Here is an 18044-nt window from a genome sequence, read left to right on the forward strand (position 1 = left end):
GAGCTATAAATAGAACGTAGTTACTGATAAATCTAGGAGGCGAATCAGGAGAAATTTCTCACTACCACAGGAATTGGTTCAGGAAAATAGCTTAGATGCATCCAAGAAGAAATTAGATGGGTTCTTGAAAGAAAAGGGAATACAAAAAATAAGTTTAAAGGCAGATATTCTGTAGATGAAAGAGGAGGTAGCTCAAGTGGAGAATAAGCACTAGTTCAGACTAATTAGGCCAAATGGCCCGTCTGTGTGATGTATACACCAGTGCAGTACTAATGGGGCACTGCACTGTTGAAGGTGCTGACTTTCGGAACAGATGTTAAACAGGTATCTAGATCTTGGTGTGCTGTGGACAATTTCAAAATTTGCTGACGACACAAAACTTGGAAGGCTAAGAAGAGATTTGATAGAAGTGTTCAAACTCATGAAGGGATCTGGACAAAATAGATAGGGAGAAACTGTTCCTGCTCATAAACAGATTGAGAACTAGAGGGCACAGTTTTGAAATGTTTTGCAAAAGGAACAAATACAAAGTGAAAAAAAACTTTTTCAGTTTAAAACAGTTAGGGTTTGGAATGTACGACCCGGAAGTGTGGTGCTGGCAGGTTCAACTGAGGCATTCAAGATGGCACTGGCTGATTATTTAAATAGAAACAATGTGCAGGGTTATAGGGAAAAGTCAGGAGATTGGTACTAAGTTAAAATGCTCACATAGCTGGTGCAGACACGATGGGCCGAATGGCCTTTCTACACGGTAACAATTCTGTGATTCAGAGGCCTTGTCTGCCTCTCAGCTGGGCTCAAAAGTCCCCATGGCGCTAATTTCAAAGAACGGGGAAGTCCTGGCCAATACTTAGCCAGGATCATTCAAGATCATAAAAATATTATCTGGCCATTATCACACTGCTGTTTCTGAGAGCTTGCTGCACGCAATTCGGCTGCCACGTTTCCTACATTGCAGCAACTTCAAAAAGCACCTCCAATGGTCGTGAAAAGCGCTATATAAATGCAAGCCTGACATTTTTAAAACGTATATTCCACGTAAACCACATTCCACTCAATGCAACAAAAAAAGGGAGGCTCCCTCAAAGTTGCCTGCGACAGGCAGGGGGTGCTGATGATGTAATGGTCCAGGGTGGCGCATGCGCGGTTGCCGGCAGCGTTGGGCAAGGTTGCCGAGAGTCTGGGATGGAGTCGTACGATGTGATCGCCAACCAGCCGGTGGTTATCGACAACGTGAGTAACCGGCCGGCTCTTCACTCTTTGTTATAACCGCTTTACATGGGGCGGGGGTGTTAAAAAAAAAAATCAAGTGCGGCGTGAGAGACATTTATTCAGTCAGGGGATAAAATAACGCTTCGAATTGCCGGTCGCTGCCATGGCAGCAGCCGCGCCCCAACTGCCATTCATTGAAGGGAATTAAAACCCGCCGTTTAAAATCGCGCGCCCGCTCCCCGTTTGAGACCAGCGGCTTTCGCGGAATATTAACTTTGCACCGATGGCTGGCCCGGTTCACCGCGCCTCCCTGAAACGGACTTGCCACCGCCACCGCCGCCACCACCACCACCACCTCCCTGTCCGCTTGCGGGAGGGAAGAATGGAAGCCTGAGGCCTACTGCCCTGGCCTGGCTTTATATTGCTGAGCGGCTCGCCGTCCCCGCCCCCCTCCCTTCCGGGCCGGCGTTGATTGGCTGAATGTCGGCAGTGACGTCACCGCTCCCGGCCTGATTGGCCCAGGCTGCTGTCATTCACGGCGCGAGAGGATTGCTTCCGGTTTGACCGACTGCTTGGAAGCTCGTCAGAATGGGAGGATGATCAGTAAAAACAAGATTCACTCAAAATGCTCCTTTTGACATTGAAGCACAGAAGATCTTGTAGAGAAAGAAGAATTTTGCGTAGCGTCTGTCACGACCATAGGACGCCCCTGACCGCATTACAGCCAATATAGTACTTTTTGAAGCTCAGTCCCTGTTGTAGGAAATGTGACAGCAAATTGAGGCGCAGCAAGCTCCCACAAACAGCAGTGTGTTAATGACCATGGCAATGATAGCATAGTGGTATCTACTGAAGTGGTATTTACTGAACTAGTAACCAGAGGATAAAAAGAACAGAAAATGCTGGAAAAACTCAGCAGGTCTGGCAGAGGATTCAAAATATTAACTCTGTTTCACTCTCCACAGATGCTGCCAGACCTGCTGAGTTTTTCCAGCGTTTTCTGTTTTTATTTCAGATTTCCAGTATCCACAGTATTTTGCTTTTATTTTAGTAATCCAGAGGCCCAGGCGAATAGGGAGATGTGTTTAAATCCAAAGGTGGTTGCTTTGGAATTTAAATTCAATTAATTAATAAATCTGGAATAATAAGCATGTCTCAGTAATGATGAGCATGACTGGTTTGTTGTAAAAACCAATCTGGTTCAATAATGTCCTGCAGGAAGGAAATTGGCCATCCTTACGTGGTCTTGGGGCTCATATGTGACTCCAGATCCACAGCAAATTGGATGACTCTTAACTGCCCTCTGATGGCTTACTAAGCTACTCAGTTGTATCAAACAGCTACAGAAAAGTCAAATAGCAGACAGGCCACTCAGCCACCAAAGGGAAGCAACAGCCTAATGTAGCCATACTCACTGAATCATACCTTACAACCAATGTCACTGACTTCTCCATCACCATCTGACAGGACTGACCCACCAGCGGTATAGTGGTCTACAGTCTGAAGGGATTAGAATACTTTGACTAAATCTCATGAGGTATTATAGTATGAGGTCAAACCGGAACAAGGAACCCTTCTGTTGGTTACCACCTACTGCCCCCTTCCTCAGCAAATGAACGTGTTCACCATTTTCTTCTCCGCCGATGCTGCCAGACCTGCTGAGTTTTTCCAGGTAATTCTGTTTTTGTTTTGGATTTCCAGCATCCGCAGTTTTTTGTTTTTAATAACCATGAACACCACTTGGAAGAATGTGCTCTCCATAAGGGACTTCAATGTCTATCAATGAATGGCTCGGTAGCTCCATTACTGACTGAGATGGCCATGTCCTGAAGGACATAGCTGCCAGACTGAGCCAGCAGCAAGTGGTGAGAGAACCAACAAGAGAAAAAAGCCTACTTGACCTTGTCCTCACTAGGCTACATGCTGTAGATGCATCTGTCCCTGACAGTATTGTGACCACTGCACAGTCCCTGTAGAGACTTCACATTGAGGAAACGCTCCATCATGTTATGTGACACTACTAAAATGCTAAATGGGATGGATTCAGAACAGATCCAGCAGCTCGAAACTGGGCATCCATCATCCAATGTGGCATCCATCACCCAATGCTGCATCCATTGGTAGCAACAAAATTGTATTCAACCAGAACCCATAACCTCATGGCCCAGCATGTCCTCACTCTACTATTACCATCAAGCCAGGGGACCAACTCTGGTTCAGTGAGGAATGTAGCACAGCATACCAGGAGCAGATGGTAATGTCATTGAATGTCAAGCAAAGGTGCTTAGACTCTGTCTGTTTGGAGATGATCATTGCCTGGCCTTTGTGTGAGGTGAATATTAATTGCCCTTTATCAACCAAGCCTTATTCTCAAAATGTTCATATACTAAAAATGAATTTTAGGTTTTTTTAATCAAATTGAGACTGTCAGCTGTATCAATATTTGTGAGCATCTTGCAGTCCTGCTGTATGTTGGTGGAAAATGCATTTAGCAGCAGTGGGGTTTTTATTTAGTTTCACAGTAACTTTGTGGATTCTCAGTATGAAATTGACAGTTTGTTTTAATATTTGAGGTTGTTTTCTGCTGTGTACTCGCAATCAGTAGGAATTTATTTGATATTGACCAAATCCTTCAGATGGGACCATTACAAACTGCAGAGGGAACAGATTTTCATGCTATGAAGGCAAAACAAAAATTTGTGAAAATCACTGTACTACTTAGTTTCTTTTGAGTGTTGTTATGATGCTGGCAGAGACCTATAACTTTTAATTCCAGTGCCTGAGAAGATCACAAAACAAGATTTCAAGTTTAAGATTTTTACTGTAACAAACAAACTAAAAACAACATTGACAAGCTACTATTTAGCAGACAACTTGTATTTTAAATTAGAGATAGGCTCCCCCATGTGACTTTTAACATGACCGACAATCCCACACCAGGCTTATACTTTACTATCCTTTAAGTGGGCACTGTATTCTCCCAGAACCAATCAAAAGCTATTCTCTGCTCCCGATGGCCTGCTTCTTTTTGCCCTTCCCAGCCAGGTAACTTCTTATCGCAGGACAGACTTTCACAGTGAGGGTTACCCTGTTACTTCTCTCTAGACAAATGTTCCAGCCTCGTTTAAATCCTCATGAATCGGTCTCTTCAATCTGAGCATGAGTTCCCACCAACCTTCAGCGTGGTGAATAATAGAATCAGCATTTTCTCAGATTCAGGTGCAGGACTGGCTGCCCCTATCTCTTTGCTCTCCCTTTCCTTCAGATTTTTGCACACTGACTTGTTTCTGTCAGATTCAAGGGTATCTTAGATAACCCTGAAAGCTGATATTACAGTTACTTACTATGGACTGTTACCTCTCAAAGCTTATCTCCATAGTAGTGTGAATCATATGGGCCTTGTATCCAGGTAGAAATGCTAATTAGTTATTCTCTAGACCCCCAACTCCATTCTATCATGGAATTAAATATATGGTTTAAAGTATAGCCATTTATAAAACCTGACATTCTTAATATAACCTTGCAAGACCTGAAGACTAACAGTCTACCCACAGCTAGCGCAGATGTTTTTTGCCATTGTCTAGAGATGTGAACATACTCCACATTCTCCCCAGTGAAATAACCTGGTTCCCCCACCCCTTTAACCTTTAACAACCAAGCCATCAAGCTTGTTATCAGGCAGGATTCAGAGCAGGGCACTTGATCCCCTTCATTCCTCTATTTCACCTTAAATTAAAGAGACAGTCCTGAACATAGCAGCCTTATAAACTTGGTATTTGTACCAACGTAGACATAAGAAAGATGAGCACGAGTAAGTCAACCAGTCCCTTGAGCCTTCTCTGCCATTCAGTAAGATCATGACTGGCCTTCGACTTCAACTCCATTTCCCACCCAACCCCCATATCTCTAGATACCACAAGAATTCAAAAATCTATCAATCTCAGCCTTGAATATACGTAACGACTGAGCATCCAAAGCTTTCCAACGTGGAGAATTCTAAAGATTCACAATCCTTTCAGTAAAGGAATTTCTCTTCATCTCAGTCCTAAATGGCCCCTGACCTCTTACCCTGAAATTATGCCCCCTAGTTCTGGACACTTCAGCAAGGGAAATAGCCTCTCAGCATCTACCCTGTCAAGCCCTGTCAGAATCTTGTTTTAATGAGAGCACCTCTCATTCTTATAAATTATACAGGTTATGAAGAAAGATTATAAATACAGGAGAAGAAATTTGTGTGGCAGTGCTAGGCATACTGTGTTGATTCCTCAGGAGCAGGTATGCTGTGGGCTGCTACCCTCATGGCTCATGCAATGTTTTGCAATTATATCAATGAAGAATGCTGTGGGTAAGAGCAAGCAGGACTGCCTGTCTCTGGGCAATAAGTCTGTGTAGTGACACTAGCTATATAAATGAATTTCTCCCCTTAGCATGAGAGTAGATGGCTTGTGCGTCAACACAAGCTCAAGGGAATGAATGACCTTCTGCGCTAAGATGTCACTATTCTGTTTCCCTCATCTGTTTCATTTTTTTTTAAAGTCTGTACAACGTGTTCCAATTCATATAGATCATATAGTAAACTAAGATCGAGCCTGCAGTTCAGCTAGAACTACTAAGTCACTATGAAATCGATTATGTCTGTATTTGTACCACCCTTAGGGAACAGGGTTAGGTTGTAGTTTGGGAGGGGCATACCGTACCAAATTTGCACCCCACCTACAGTAAATTGCTGACTTTGCTCATATATAAAGAATGTTGTTTTGTTTGAGCTAATTGGTTTTTGAAATTGCATAATATACTTTAATTAGTAGCAGAATCATAAAACAGCACTTCTACTGCTGGTAATAGAAACATAGATGGAACAGTTCATTGAAATAATGCCTTGTTTTGTTACCCAGAAATATCATCATTAATACTCCCAGGTTAGGTTTAGCACTGCCCCAACAATGTAGTTTACCCTAAATTTCAGAAGACCATGTATGCACCAGCATCAGCTTTCCCCCCCCCCCCCCATCTTCTTGCATCTTTAGTTTCTCTGAATGGGATTGATCATTTATGGTCAGCTAAGTGCTGTAGGTGCCAACCTGCTAAGAACTGGAGTGAGGCTGAAATACATTTGCAAAGAATTCTTATGGTCTGTGAGCTGACCAACAGTCACCCAGTACTTTCTCTAAATTCATTGACACTAGATAATGAAAACATAACTAGAGATAGTCCCAGGGTTTATTATTTCTTTCACAAAATTATGAAGATTCACAAAAATCCTTGTTGCCGCCTCTACCAAAAAATGTTAAGATCAAAGCAATCATATAGAAAATTGGAAACAAAAACCGAATTACCTGGAAAAACTCAGCAGGTCTGGCAGCATCGGCGGAGAAGAAAAGAGTTGACGTTTCGAGTCCTCATGACCCTTCGACAGAACTCGAGTTCGAGTCCAAGAAAGAGTTGAAATATAAGCTGGTTTAAGGTGTGTGTGTGGGGGGCGGAGAGATAGGCTATCTCTCCGCCCTCCACACACACACCTTAAACCAGCTTATATTTCAACTCTTTCTTGGACTCGAACTCGAGTTCTGTCGAAGGGTCATGAGGACTCGAAACGTCAACTCTTTTCTTCTCCGCGATGCTGCCAGACCTGCTGAGTTTTTCCAGGTAATTCTGTTTTTGTTTTGGATTTCCAGCATCCGCAGTTTGTTTTGTTTTCATATAGAAAATTGGAATGTGCATGATGACAAGGCTCTGTTTGATGGTGGAGTTCAAGTGTCATCCTCAAGTTGTCTCAAACACACCAAATGAATTTGTTTTGAAGTGGAGTCACCAGTATTATGTATTAAAATGTAGCAGCCAATTTGTGATCAGCAAAGCCTCACAAACAGCAAATGAGGTGATTTTGTTTTTGATGATTGTAGATGGAGAATTGCTGGCTAACACCAGCGGATCACCTTGTTCCTCTTTGAGCAGTAATATGGAAACTTATATGTACATCTTAATAGTAGAAAGGGCCTCAGTTTAATGTCTCACCCAAGAGACAATACCTCCAATTATGCTGTACTGTGCTGAAGTGCAGCCTTAGATTATATGCTTAAATTCTGGAGTGAGTGGACAGATGGGATCACTTCAACCCATGATCTTCTGACTCGCACCAAAGCTGCCAATCTTGGCTTGGTGGCAGTATTCTTACTTCTGAGTCAGAAGGTTGTGGTTTCAAGCTCCACATCAGGACCTAAACACATAATCCAGGATGACAATTCACTGCAGTACTGAGGGAGTGCTGCAGTACAGGAGATGCTGTCTCTCAGAGGGACCTAGGCCCATCGGCCTTCTTAGGTGGATGAAAAGAATCCCATTGTACTATTTGAAGAACAAGGAAGTTTTCTGTGTCTTGGCCAACATTTATCTCACAACCAGCATCATTAAAACAGATTATCTGGTCATTACGCTCATTAGTCTCATGGTATTTACATGGTTTGACTGGTACGTTTCCCTACAGTACAATAGTGACTACACTTCAAAGCTACTTTATTGGTTGTGAACCGGCATCATGAAAAGTGCTACTTAAACCTCTTCCTTCTGCAGGGCTGCATTCAATGAGTAAATATACAGCCTGCTGTGATATTGAACCGCTCTTAGGAAAATACCAATTTTGATCCCTAGGTGTTGATCCTTAGGTCCTGTTGGAGGTGGATGGCATGGAAACTCGCTGCTCCAGCTGGTCTGCTCATTGGCCTGCATGTAAGTTTGCTGACTCCATGCCACCCCCAGGCCATTTTCCTGGAGGCAGGATGGGAAGGCGCTGGACTACCTACCTGCAAGTAATTGGTGTCCAATTGAGGGCTCTGCAAGGCCTATTAAGGCCTATTGTCTGAGGCTGACTGGGATTTTCCAGGTAGCCTTCATGCCACCTGAGGTGTTGGGGATAGGCTGGCTGCCTGGAGGTCTCCCTCTGGCAGACCAGGGTGGGGAGCTAACACTCTAGGCAGGCTTTGTGGCCCTCCCTGCCTGCCTGGCTTCAGTTGCAGCTGCAGACTGCTCTGTGGAGGGGTTTCCTTCACAATAGTGGCCCGCTGTTAACTATTTTTTATTTAAAAGTTAAAAAGTTGGAGAGAGGGCGCCTCCATCTTGAAGCACCACCTCTTGAAGCTCTACCTCTCTGACCTGAAAAGGCCACCTGCTGCTTTTTCAGTGCTGCGGGACCCCAAATGGTCTCCAACTTTGAGAGCCCTCCCTTTGTCCTTAATTGGACAGCAAGCTCATCCTCTGGTCACCAGTTGGCTAATTTGGGGTAAACCACTGCTGGGGTGCTGGTGGTGTAGTGGTAAAGTCACTGGATTAGTAATCTAGAGGCCCAGGCTGATGCTCTGGGGGATACAGGTTCAAATCCCTAAATTCTATTTAAAAAATCTGGAATTAAAAAACTAGTCTCAGCGAAGGTGACTATGAATTTGTTGCCGTGGTATACAGTCAGGAGGAAGTTGCCCTAGGAGTCCTCAACATTGACTCCGGACCCCATGACGTCCCATAGCATCAGGTCAAACATGGGCAAGGTAACCTCCTGCTGATTACCATGTACCCCCCTCCCTCAGCTCACAAATCAGTGCTCTTCCATGTTGAACACCAGTTGGAGGAAGCACTGAAGGTGGCAAGGGCATAGAATGTGCTCTGGGTGGGGTGCATCAATGTCCATCACCAAGAGCAGCTTGGTAGCACCACTACTGACCGAACTGGCTGAGACCTAAAGGACGTAGCTGCTAGACTGGGTTTGCAGAAGGTGGTGAGGGAACCAACAAGAGGGAAAAACATACTTGACCTCATCCTCACCAACTTGCCTGCTGCAGATGCATCTATCCGTGAGATTATCAGTAGGAGTGACCACCGCACAGTCGTTGTGGAGACAAAGTCCCACCTTCATGTTGAGGATACCCTCCATTGTGTTGAGTGGCACTACCACTGTGCTAAATGGGATAGATTTCGAACAGATCTAGCAACTCAAGACTGGGCATCCATGAGGCACTGTAGTCCATCAGCAGCTGCAGAATTGTACTCAAACACATTCTGTAACCTCATGGCCTGGCATATCCCCCACTTTACCATAACCATCAAGCCAGGGAATCAACCCTGGTTCAATGAAGAGTGCAGAAGGGCATGCCAGGAGCAGCACCAGGCATACCTGAACAAAATGAGGTGTCAACCTGGTGAAGCTATAACACAGGACTACTTGCATGCCAAACAGCATGAACAGCAAGTGATAGGCAGAGCTAAGCAATCCCACAACCAACGGATCAGATCTAAGCTCTGCAGTCCTGCCACACCCAGTCATGAATGGCAGTGGACAATTGAACAACTCACTGGAGGAGGAGGCTCCACAAATATCTGCATCCTCAATGATGGAGGAGCTCAGCATATCAGTGCAAAAGATAAGGCTGAAGCATTTGCTACAATCTTCCGCCAGAAGTGCCAAGTGGATGATCCATCTCGACCTCCTTTGGAGGTCCCAGTATCACAGATGGCAGTCTTCAGCCAATTCGATTCGCTCCACGTGATATCAAGAAACGGCTGAAGGCACTGGATACTGCAAACGCTATGGGCCCGACAATATTCCGGCAATAGTACTGAAGACTTGTGCTCCAGAACTTGCCGCACCCCTAGCCAAGCTGTTCCAGTACAGCTACAACACTGGCATCTACCTGGCTATGTGGAAAATTGCCCAGATATGCCCTGTACAAACAAAGCAGGACAAATCTAACCGGCTAATTACTGCCCCATCAGTCTACTCTCCATTATCAGTAAACTAATGGAAGGGGTTATCAACAGTGCTACCAAACGACACTTGCTTAGCAATAACTTGCTCACTGATGCCCAGTTGGGTTTCATCATTTCCACTGAGCTCCTTACCTCATTGCGGCCTTTGTTGAAACATGGACAAACGAGTTGAACTCCTGAGGTGAGGTGAGGTGAGTGTGACTGCCCTTGACATCAAGGAGGCATTTGACCATGTGTGGCATCAAGGAGCCCTAGCAAAACTGGAGTCAATGGGAATCGGGGGAAAACTCTCTGCTAGTTGGAGTCATACACAGCACAAAGGAAGATGGTTGTGGTTGTTGGAGGTCAGTTATCTCAGCTCCAGGACATCACTGCAGGAGTTCCTCAGCATAGTGTCCTCAGTCCAACCATCTTCAGCTGCTTCATCAATGACCTTCCTTCCATCATATGGTCAGAAGTGGGGATGTTCACTGATGATTGCACAATGTTCAGCACCATTCGCAACTCTTCAGATACTGAAGCAGTCCATGTCCAAATGCGGCAAGACCTGGACAATATCCAGGCTTGGGCTGACAAGTGGGAAGGATCATTCGCGCCACAAATGTCATCTGCAACAAGAGAGAATCAAATCATCGCCCCTTGATGTTCAATGGCATTACCATCACTGAATCCCACACTATCAACAACCTGGGAGTTACTATTGACCATAAACTGAACTGGACTAGCTATATAAATACTGAGGCTACAAGATCAAGTCAAAGGCTAGGAATTGTGCAATGAGTAACTCACCTCCTGAAGGACAAAGGCAGCAGATGGGTGGGAATACCACCACCTGGAAGTTCCCCTCTGAACCACTCACCATCCTGACTTGGAAATATATCACCATTCCTTCACTGTTGCTGGGTCAAAATCCTGGAACTCCCTTCCTAACAGTACTGTGGGTGTACCTATTCCACATGGACTGCAGTGGTTCAAGAAGGCAGCTCACCACCACCTTCTCAAGGGCAACTAGGGACGGGCTATAAATGCTGGCCCAGCCAATGAAGCCCATATCCCTTGAATGAATAAAAAAAAACTAATGTCCTTTAGGGAAGGAAATTTGTCTGACCTACATGTGACTCCAGATCCACGGCAATGTAGTTGACTTTTAAATGCCCTCTGAAATGCCCTAGTAAGCCACTCAAACCGCTGCAAAATCTAAAAGGAACGAAACTGGACCATTAGGCATTGACCCAAACACCAGAAATGACAACGCAAATCCAACCCTGTCAACCCTGAAAGTCCTCCTTACTAACATCTAGGGGATGGTGCCAAAATTGAGAGTTGTCCCACAGACTATTCAAGCAACAGCCTGACTCTTGTCTGTAAGGTATGATTCTGTGAGTATGACTATGTCCCAGACATCACCATCATCATCCCTGAATACATCTTGTCCCACCGGCAGGACATATCCACCAGAAATGACGGCACAGTGGTATACAGTTGGAAAAGATTTGCCCTCAGAGTTGACTTCAGACCTCATGAAGTCTCATGGCATCAGATCAAACATAGGAAAGGAAAGCTCCAGCTGGACACCACTTACCCCCCCCCCCCCACCCTCCTCATAGTTGAACACCAGCCGGAAGAAGTATTGAAGGTATCAAAGGCACTGGATGTACTCCGGGTGGTGGACTTCAATGTCCATCAACAAAAGTGGCTTGGTAGCACCACCACTACTTATTGAGCTGGCTGAGTCTTGAAAGACATAGCTGCTAGGCTGGGTCTGCAGCATGTGATGAAGGAACCAACAAGGGTGAAAAACCTACTTGACCTTGTCCTCACCAATCTACCTGTCACACATGCATCTGTTCATGATGGTATTGGTAGGAGTGACCATTGAACAGCCCTTGTGGAGACCAAGTCCTGCCTTCACATTGAGGATACCCTCCATCATGTGATGTGGCTCTACCACCGTGCTAAATGGGATAGATTTTGAACAGGTCTAGTAACTCAAGACTGGGTATCCATGAGGTGCTGTGGATCATCAACAGCAGCAGAATTGTATACAATCATAATCTGTAACTCCATGGCCAGGCATATTCCCCCCCCCCCCGTACCATTACCATCAAGCTAGGGGATCAGCCCTGGTTCAAAGAAGTGTGCAGGAGGGCATGCCAGGAGCAGCACCAGGCATACTAAAAATGAGGTGTCAACCTGGAGAAGCTACGACACAGGACTACTTGCATACCAAAATGTGGAAGCAGCAAGTGATAGACTGAGCCAAGTGATCCCGCAACCAACGGATCACATTTGAGCTCTGCAGTCCTGCCCCAGTCGTGAATTGGGGTGGACAGTTAAACAACTAACAGGAGGAGGAGGCTCCACAAATAACGCCATCCTCAATGATGGGGGAGGCTAGCACTTCAGTTCAAAAGACAAGGCTGAAGTAGTTGCACTATTTTCAGTCGAAAATACCGGGTGAATGATCTATCTCTCCCTCCTCCTGAGGTGCCTAACATCACAGATGCCAGTTTTCAGCCAATTTGATTCAATCCATGTGATATACAAGAAATGGCTGAAAGCATTGGATACTGCAAAGGCTATGGGCCCTGACAGCAATCTGGCAATATTTCTGAAGACTTGTGCTCCAGAACTAGCCGAACCCCTAGCCGCATTGTTCCAGTACTGCTATAACACTGGCACCTACCCGGCAATGTTGAAAATTACCCAGGTGTGTCCTGTCCATAAAAAGCAGGACAAATCCAACCTGGCCAATTGCTGCCCCATCAGTTTATTCTTGATCATCAGTAAAGTGATGGAAGGTGTCGTTGACAGTGCTATAAAGCAGCACTTGCTCAGCAATAACCTACACACTGATGCTCAGTTTGGATTCCACCTGTGCCACTCAGCCTCTGACCTCATTACAGCCTTGATCTAAACAAAAGAGCGGAGCTCGATAGGTGAGGTGAGAGTGACTACCCTTGACATTTAGGCCACATTTGACCAAATGTGGCATCAAGAAGCCTTAGCAAAACTGAAGCCAATGGGAATCAGGGGGAAAACTCTCTCTACTGGTTGGAGTCATACCTAGCACAAAGGAAGATGGTTGTGGTTGTTGGAGGTCAATCATCTCAGTTCCAGGATACCGTTGCAAGAGTTCCTCAGGATAGTGTCCTCGGCCCAACCATCTTTAGCTGCTTAATCAATGAACTTCCCTCCATCATAAGGTCAGAAGTGGGGATGTTCACTGATGATTGCACAATGTTCAGTACCATTTGCAACTCCTCAGATACTGAAACAGTCTGTTTCCATATGCAACAAGACCTGGACAGTATTCAGGCCAGGGCTGATAAGTGGCAAGTAACATTTGTGGAACACAAGTGCCAGGCACTGACTATCTCCAGCAAGAGAGAATCTAACAATCTCCCCATGACATTCAATGGCATTACGCTGAATCCCCCACCATCAACATCCTGGTGGTTACCATTGACCTGAATCTGAACTGGACCAGCCATATAAATACTGTGGCAACAAGAGCAGGTTAGAGGCTGGGAATTCTGTGGAGATTAACACACCTCCTGACTCCCAAAGGCTTGTTCTGCATCTACAAAGTGCAAGGATTGTGATGGAATACATCCCACTTGCCTGGATGAGTGTAGTTCCAACAACACTCAAGAAGCTTGACACAAAGCAGTCCACTTGAGTGGCACCCCATCCACTACCTTAACCATTCGCTCCCTCCTCCAACACCGATAAACAGTACACACTGCTGCCAAGATGCACTATAGCAATTCACCAAGCCTTTTTTGATAGAATCTTCCAATGTCTTCTACCAACAAGGACAAGGGCAGCAGAGTGACAGCAGAGTAAATTCCCCACCAAGCTGCACTTCATCCTGACTTGAAACACTGTTGCTGGGTCAAAATCCTGGATCTCCCTTCCTAACAGCACTGTGAGTATATCTACATGGACTGCAGCGGTTCAAGAAGACGGTTCACCACCTCAAGGGCAATTGGGGATGGGCAACAAATGCTGGCCCAGCCAGCGAAGCCCACATCCTGCGAATGAATGGAAAAAAAAGGTGACCGTTTCTTTCACGGCATATGTTTCTGATTCCCATTTGATCCTGCTGTTAGAGTCTTGAAGTCTGTGGGGAAAATCCTGTCCTAGTTGGTGCTGCATTTTCTGATCGGCGCCAGAGAGCAGTCGAGGTGTGAAATTGGCCATAACACACTAGTGCTGGGAGGGAAAACTGTTATTGCCCTTTATGATTGTTATCTGCTGATGCAATCAGCATTGTGTAAAGACAAAGATAAAAACAAAAAAACTGCGGATGCTGGAAATCCAAAACAAAAACAAAAACAGAATTACCTAGAAAAACTCAGCAGGTCTGGCAGCATCGGCGGAGAAGAAAAGAGTTGACGTTCCGAGTCCTCATGACCCTTCGACAGAACTTGAGTTCGAGTCCAAGAAAGAGTTGAAATATAAGCTGGTTTAAGGTGTGTGTGTGTGGGGGGCGGAGAGATAGAGAGAGAGAGAGAGGTGGGGGTGTGGTGTGGTTGTAGGGACAAACAAGCAGTGATAGAAGCAGATCATCAAAAGATGTCAACAACAATAGTACAAAAGAACACATAGGTGTTAAAGTTAAAGTTGGTGATATTATCTAAACGAATGTGCTAATTAAGAATGGATGGTAGGGCACTCAAGGTATATCTCTAGTGGGAGTGTTTTTTAAAAAAATAATGGAAATAGGTGGGAAAAGGAAAATCTTTAAAGTTTATTGGAAAAAAAAAGGAAGGGGGAAACAGAAAGGGGGTGGGGATGGGGGAGGGAGCTCACGACCTAAAGTTGTTGAACTCAATATTCAGTCCGGAAGGCTGTAAAGTGCCTAGTCGGAAGATGAGGTGTTGTTCCTCCAGTTTGCGTTGGGCTTCACTGGAACAATGCAGCAAGCCAAGGACAGACATGTGGGCAAGAGAGCAGGGTGGAGTGTTAAAATGGCAAGCGACAGGGAGGTTTGGGTCATTCTTGCGGACAGACCGCAGGTGTTCCGCAAAGCGGTCGCCCAGTTTACGTTTGGTCTCTCCAGTGTAGAGGAGACCACATTGGGAGCAACGAACGCAGTAGACTAAGTTGGGGGAAATGCAAGTGAAATGCTGCTTCACTTGAAAGGAGTGTTTGGGTCCTTGAACAGTGAGGAGAGAGGAAGTGAAGGGGCAGGTGTTGCATCTTTTGCATGGGCATGGGGTGGTGCCATAGGAGGGGGTTGAGGAGTATCCTTTTCCCACCTATTTCCATTATTTTTAAAAAAAAAAACACCCCCACTAGAGCTATACCTTGAGTGCCCTACCATCCATTCTTAATTAGCACATTCGTTTAGATAATATCACCAACTTTAACTTTAACACCTATGTGTTCTTTTGTACTATTGTTGTTGACATCTTTTGATGATCTGCTTCTATCACTGCTTGTTTGTCCCTACAACCACACCCCCCCCTCCACCTCTCTCTCTCTCTCTCCGCCCCCCACACACACACCTTAAACCAGCTTATATTTCAACTCTTTCTTGGACTCAAACTCAAGTTCTGTCGAAGGGTCATGAGGACTTGAAACGTCAACTCTTTTCTTCTCCGCCGATGCTGCCAGAGCTGCTGAGTTTTTCCAGGTAATTCTGTTTTTGTTTTGGATTTCCAGCATCCGCAGTTTTTTGTTTATATCAGCTTGGCTCTGATGTCCTTACTATCAAATAACATCCCAGCACTCCCTGAGACGGCTTGCTGTGAACAATGGCTGTTTGATTAAAGTAGGTGAGGCCCATGGCATGTGTGGGATATCATGAATCAGCACCTTCAAGAGAGGAAAAGGAGGAGAAAGCTGGGGCAAGAAATAAGTGAGAGATTAAAGCCACAGGACTGAAATCCCAAAATGAGAACACAGCTTTAAAATCATTCCTATGTGTTCGTTGTTTTTAAATTAATATTGTCTGTTTTGTTGGGCTAATTTTATTCTGCCCTCTCATTTCTTACTCCTTGTTGCAGTGGTCGACATTGACCAAGATTTTACTGGTCAGCTGAATACAAAGAAATGTTTAAAATAAAATTTTATGTTGAGACTCTTATGGTGTGGCTGTCAATTTTCTTCTTCCTTATCTATGTCTATTTGTCACATCCTAACAGCAATAGTATCCTCCCCAATTTTATTTTTTTCCCCAATGATTTCCAAAAAAATTCCCAATTACATGCCATAAAATTAATTCTGTAAGGTACAATTGCCATCAAGTGCCCACTCAGGCTCGGATTCACAAAACATTAATCATGTTTAAATATTGGCTTTGAAATTACATTGCCATGAAATTAAATCTTTGATTTTGTATCTTCAGGCATGGAGTACAAAATAAGGAGTCAACATTGAAATAGTACAGGACCTTAGTTTGGTTGTGTGTGGAATATAGAACCAATGGAAAAGGCGCAACATAGGCTCAGTACAGGTGGAATCTCACTGCCTTTGTTTATAAATGTTGGCTGGGATCATTTCCATACCCCGACTCCGGTGGTTTACGAGGTCCTTCCACCTACACGATCTACTAAGGTGGCCAATTAACAGGCTGCCTCCAGGAGCCCCAGCCAATGGGAACGTCAGAGGCTATGTGTGGCTGCCAGCACTGGGAGAGGTGGCCACTGCCGCTGTAGATGGGGTACCGGGAGCGCACTTCAAGGTGGAGGTGTTCTCTGAAGAGTTTTAAATGCTTAAAAATAAGCTGTGACCACAGTTGCTAGGCCATCAGTGTGGAAAGGGGAGCTCCCTGGCACCCACAGCTCTGAGTTGGGGAGGATTTAAAGGAAACATCCTTGGTCCCCCTGGGCTGCTGCCAGGAAGCCACCTCCAGGCACCTGCTGGGCTTCAGCTTCAGTGGGGTGGGAACCATCCACACACGGGAAGATCCCCAGGAAATTTTGAAATGTACATGTCAGGTCATCTACTCGCACGTTCCCACCTCTGAGTGCTCTTGTTAGAGGCAGGGTGAGACTGGCCCAGCAATGGTGAGTAGCTAATTATCAATAATTAAGTGCCCACTTAGCAAATTGGTGATGTTCTCACCCTCTCGCCTCCAAAGCTGCCTCCCTATGGCTGAAAGGATTCCGTTCTAGGATGTTAACAAGGGTTAAAACAAAATACTGCGGATGCTGGAAATCTGAAACAAAAGCAAAAATTGCTGGAAAAACTTAGCAGATCTGACAGCATCTGTGGACATTTAACATTTCGATTCCGTATGACTCTTCTTCAGAACTAAAGAGAAGTAAAAATGTGGTGAAATATATACTGTTTAAGGGGGGTGGGACAAGTGAAGCTGGATAGAAGGCCAGCGATAGGTGGAGGCAAAAGAGAGATTGTAAAAGATATCATAAACAAAAGGCCGAAGGGGTGTTGATGGTAGTGATACTGGCTAAAGGAGGTGCTAATGGTGACATTAAGATTAGAAAGCAGAATGAGCAAGTGTCAGAGGCCCTAGGGGGGTGGGGGGAGGGGACGGTGTGGGAAAAAAGATCGAAATAGGCTAAAAGGTGGGGCTAAAACAATAAATGGAAATAAATTTTAAAAAGTAATAATAATAGAAATAGGTGGGGGAATATATATATAAAAATGTAAAAGATAAATATTTGAAAAAAGGGGATCAAAAAGGGGTGAGGATGGAGGAGAGAGATCATGATCTGAAGTTGTTGAATTCAATGTTAAATCCTGAAGGTTGCATAGTGCCTAATTGGAAGATGAGGTGCTGCTCCTCCAGTTTGTGTTGAGCTTCACTGGAACACTGCAGCTGGCCAAGGATGAACATGTGAGCATGAGAGCAGGGTGGTGTGTTGAAATGACAAGTGATAGGAAGGTCTGGGTCATGCTTGCATCTCCAATGTAGAGACCACATTGGGAGCAGCGAATGCAGTAGACCAAATTGAGGGAAGTGCAAGTGTTATTTATGAGAAGAGACTTGAAAGGTTTTGACTTCTTCACTGTGGTGAAAAGGATGAGAAATGATTCAATACAAATTTTCAAGGTCTTACTTAGAATTAGAGTTACAGAGAATTTACAACAAAAACTGTCTT

At 44.9% G+C, this 18044-nt stretch overlaps 1 protein-coding gene across 1 annotated transcript in view; it reads left to right on the forward strand.

The window, feature by feature from the left end:
* Positions 1-1111: 1111 nt before the first annotated feature.
* Positions 1112-18044, forward strand: part of LOC121289533 (alpha-centractin) — a 67633-nt gene continuing 50700 nt past the window's right edge. Inside the window, exon 1 of the mRNA XM_041209030.1 lies at positions 1112-1233. Within this exon, the coding sequence (XP_041064964.1) occupies positions 1123-1233 (111 nt within the window). The 5' untranslated portion in view covers positions 1112-1122. The remainder of the gene's footprint in view (positions 1234-18044) is intronic.

This window comes from Carcharodon carcharias, chromosome 17 (assembly GCF_017639515.1).
Source record: "Carcharodon carcharias isolate sCarCar2 chromosome 17, sCarCar2.pri, whole genome shotgun sequence".
Lineage (NCBI taxonomy): Eukaryota > Metazoa > Chordata > Chondrichthyes > Lamniformes > Lamnidae > Carcharodon > Carcharodon carcharias.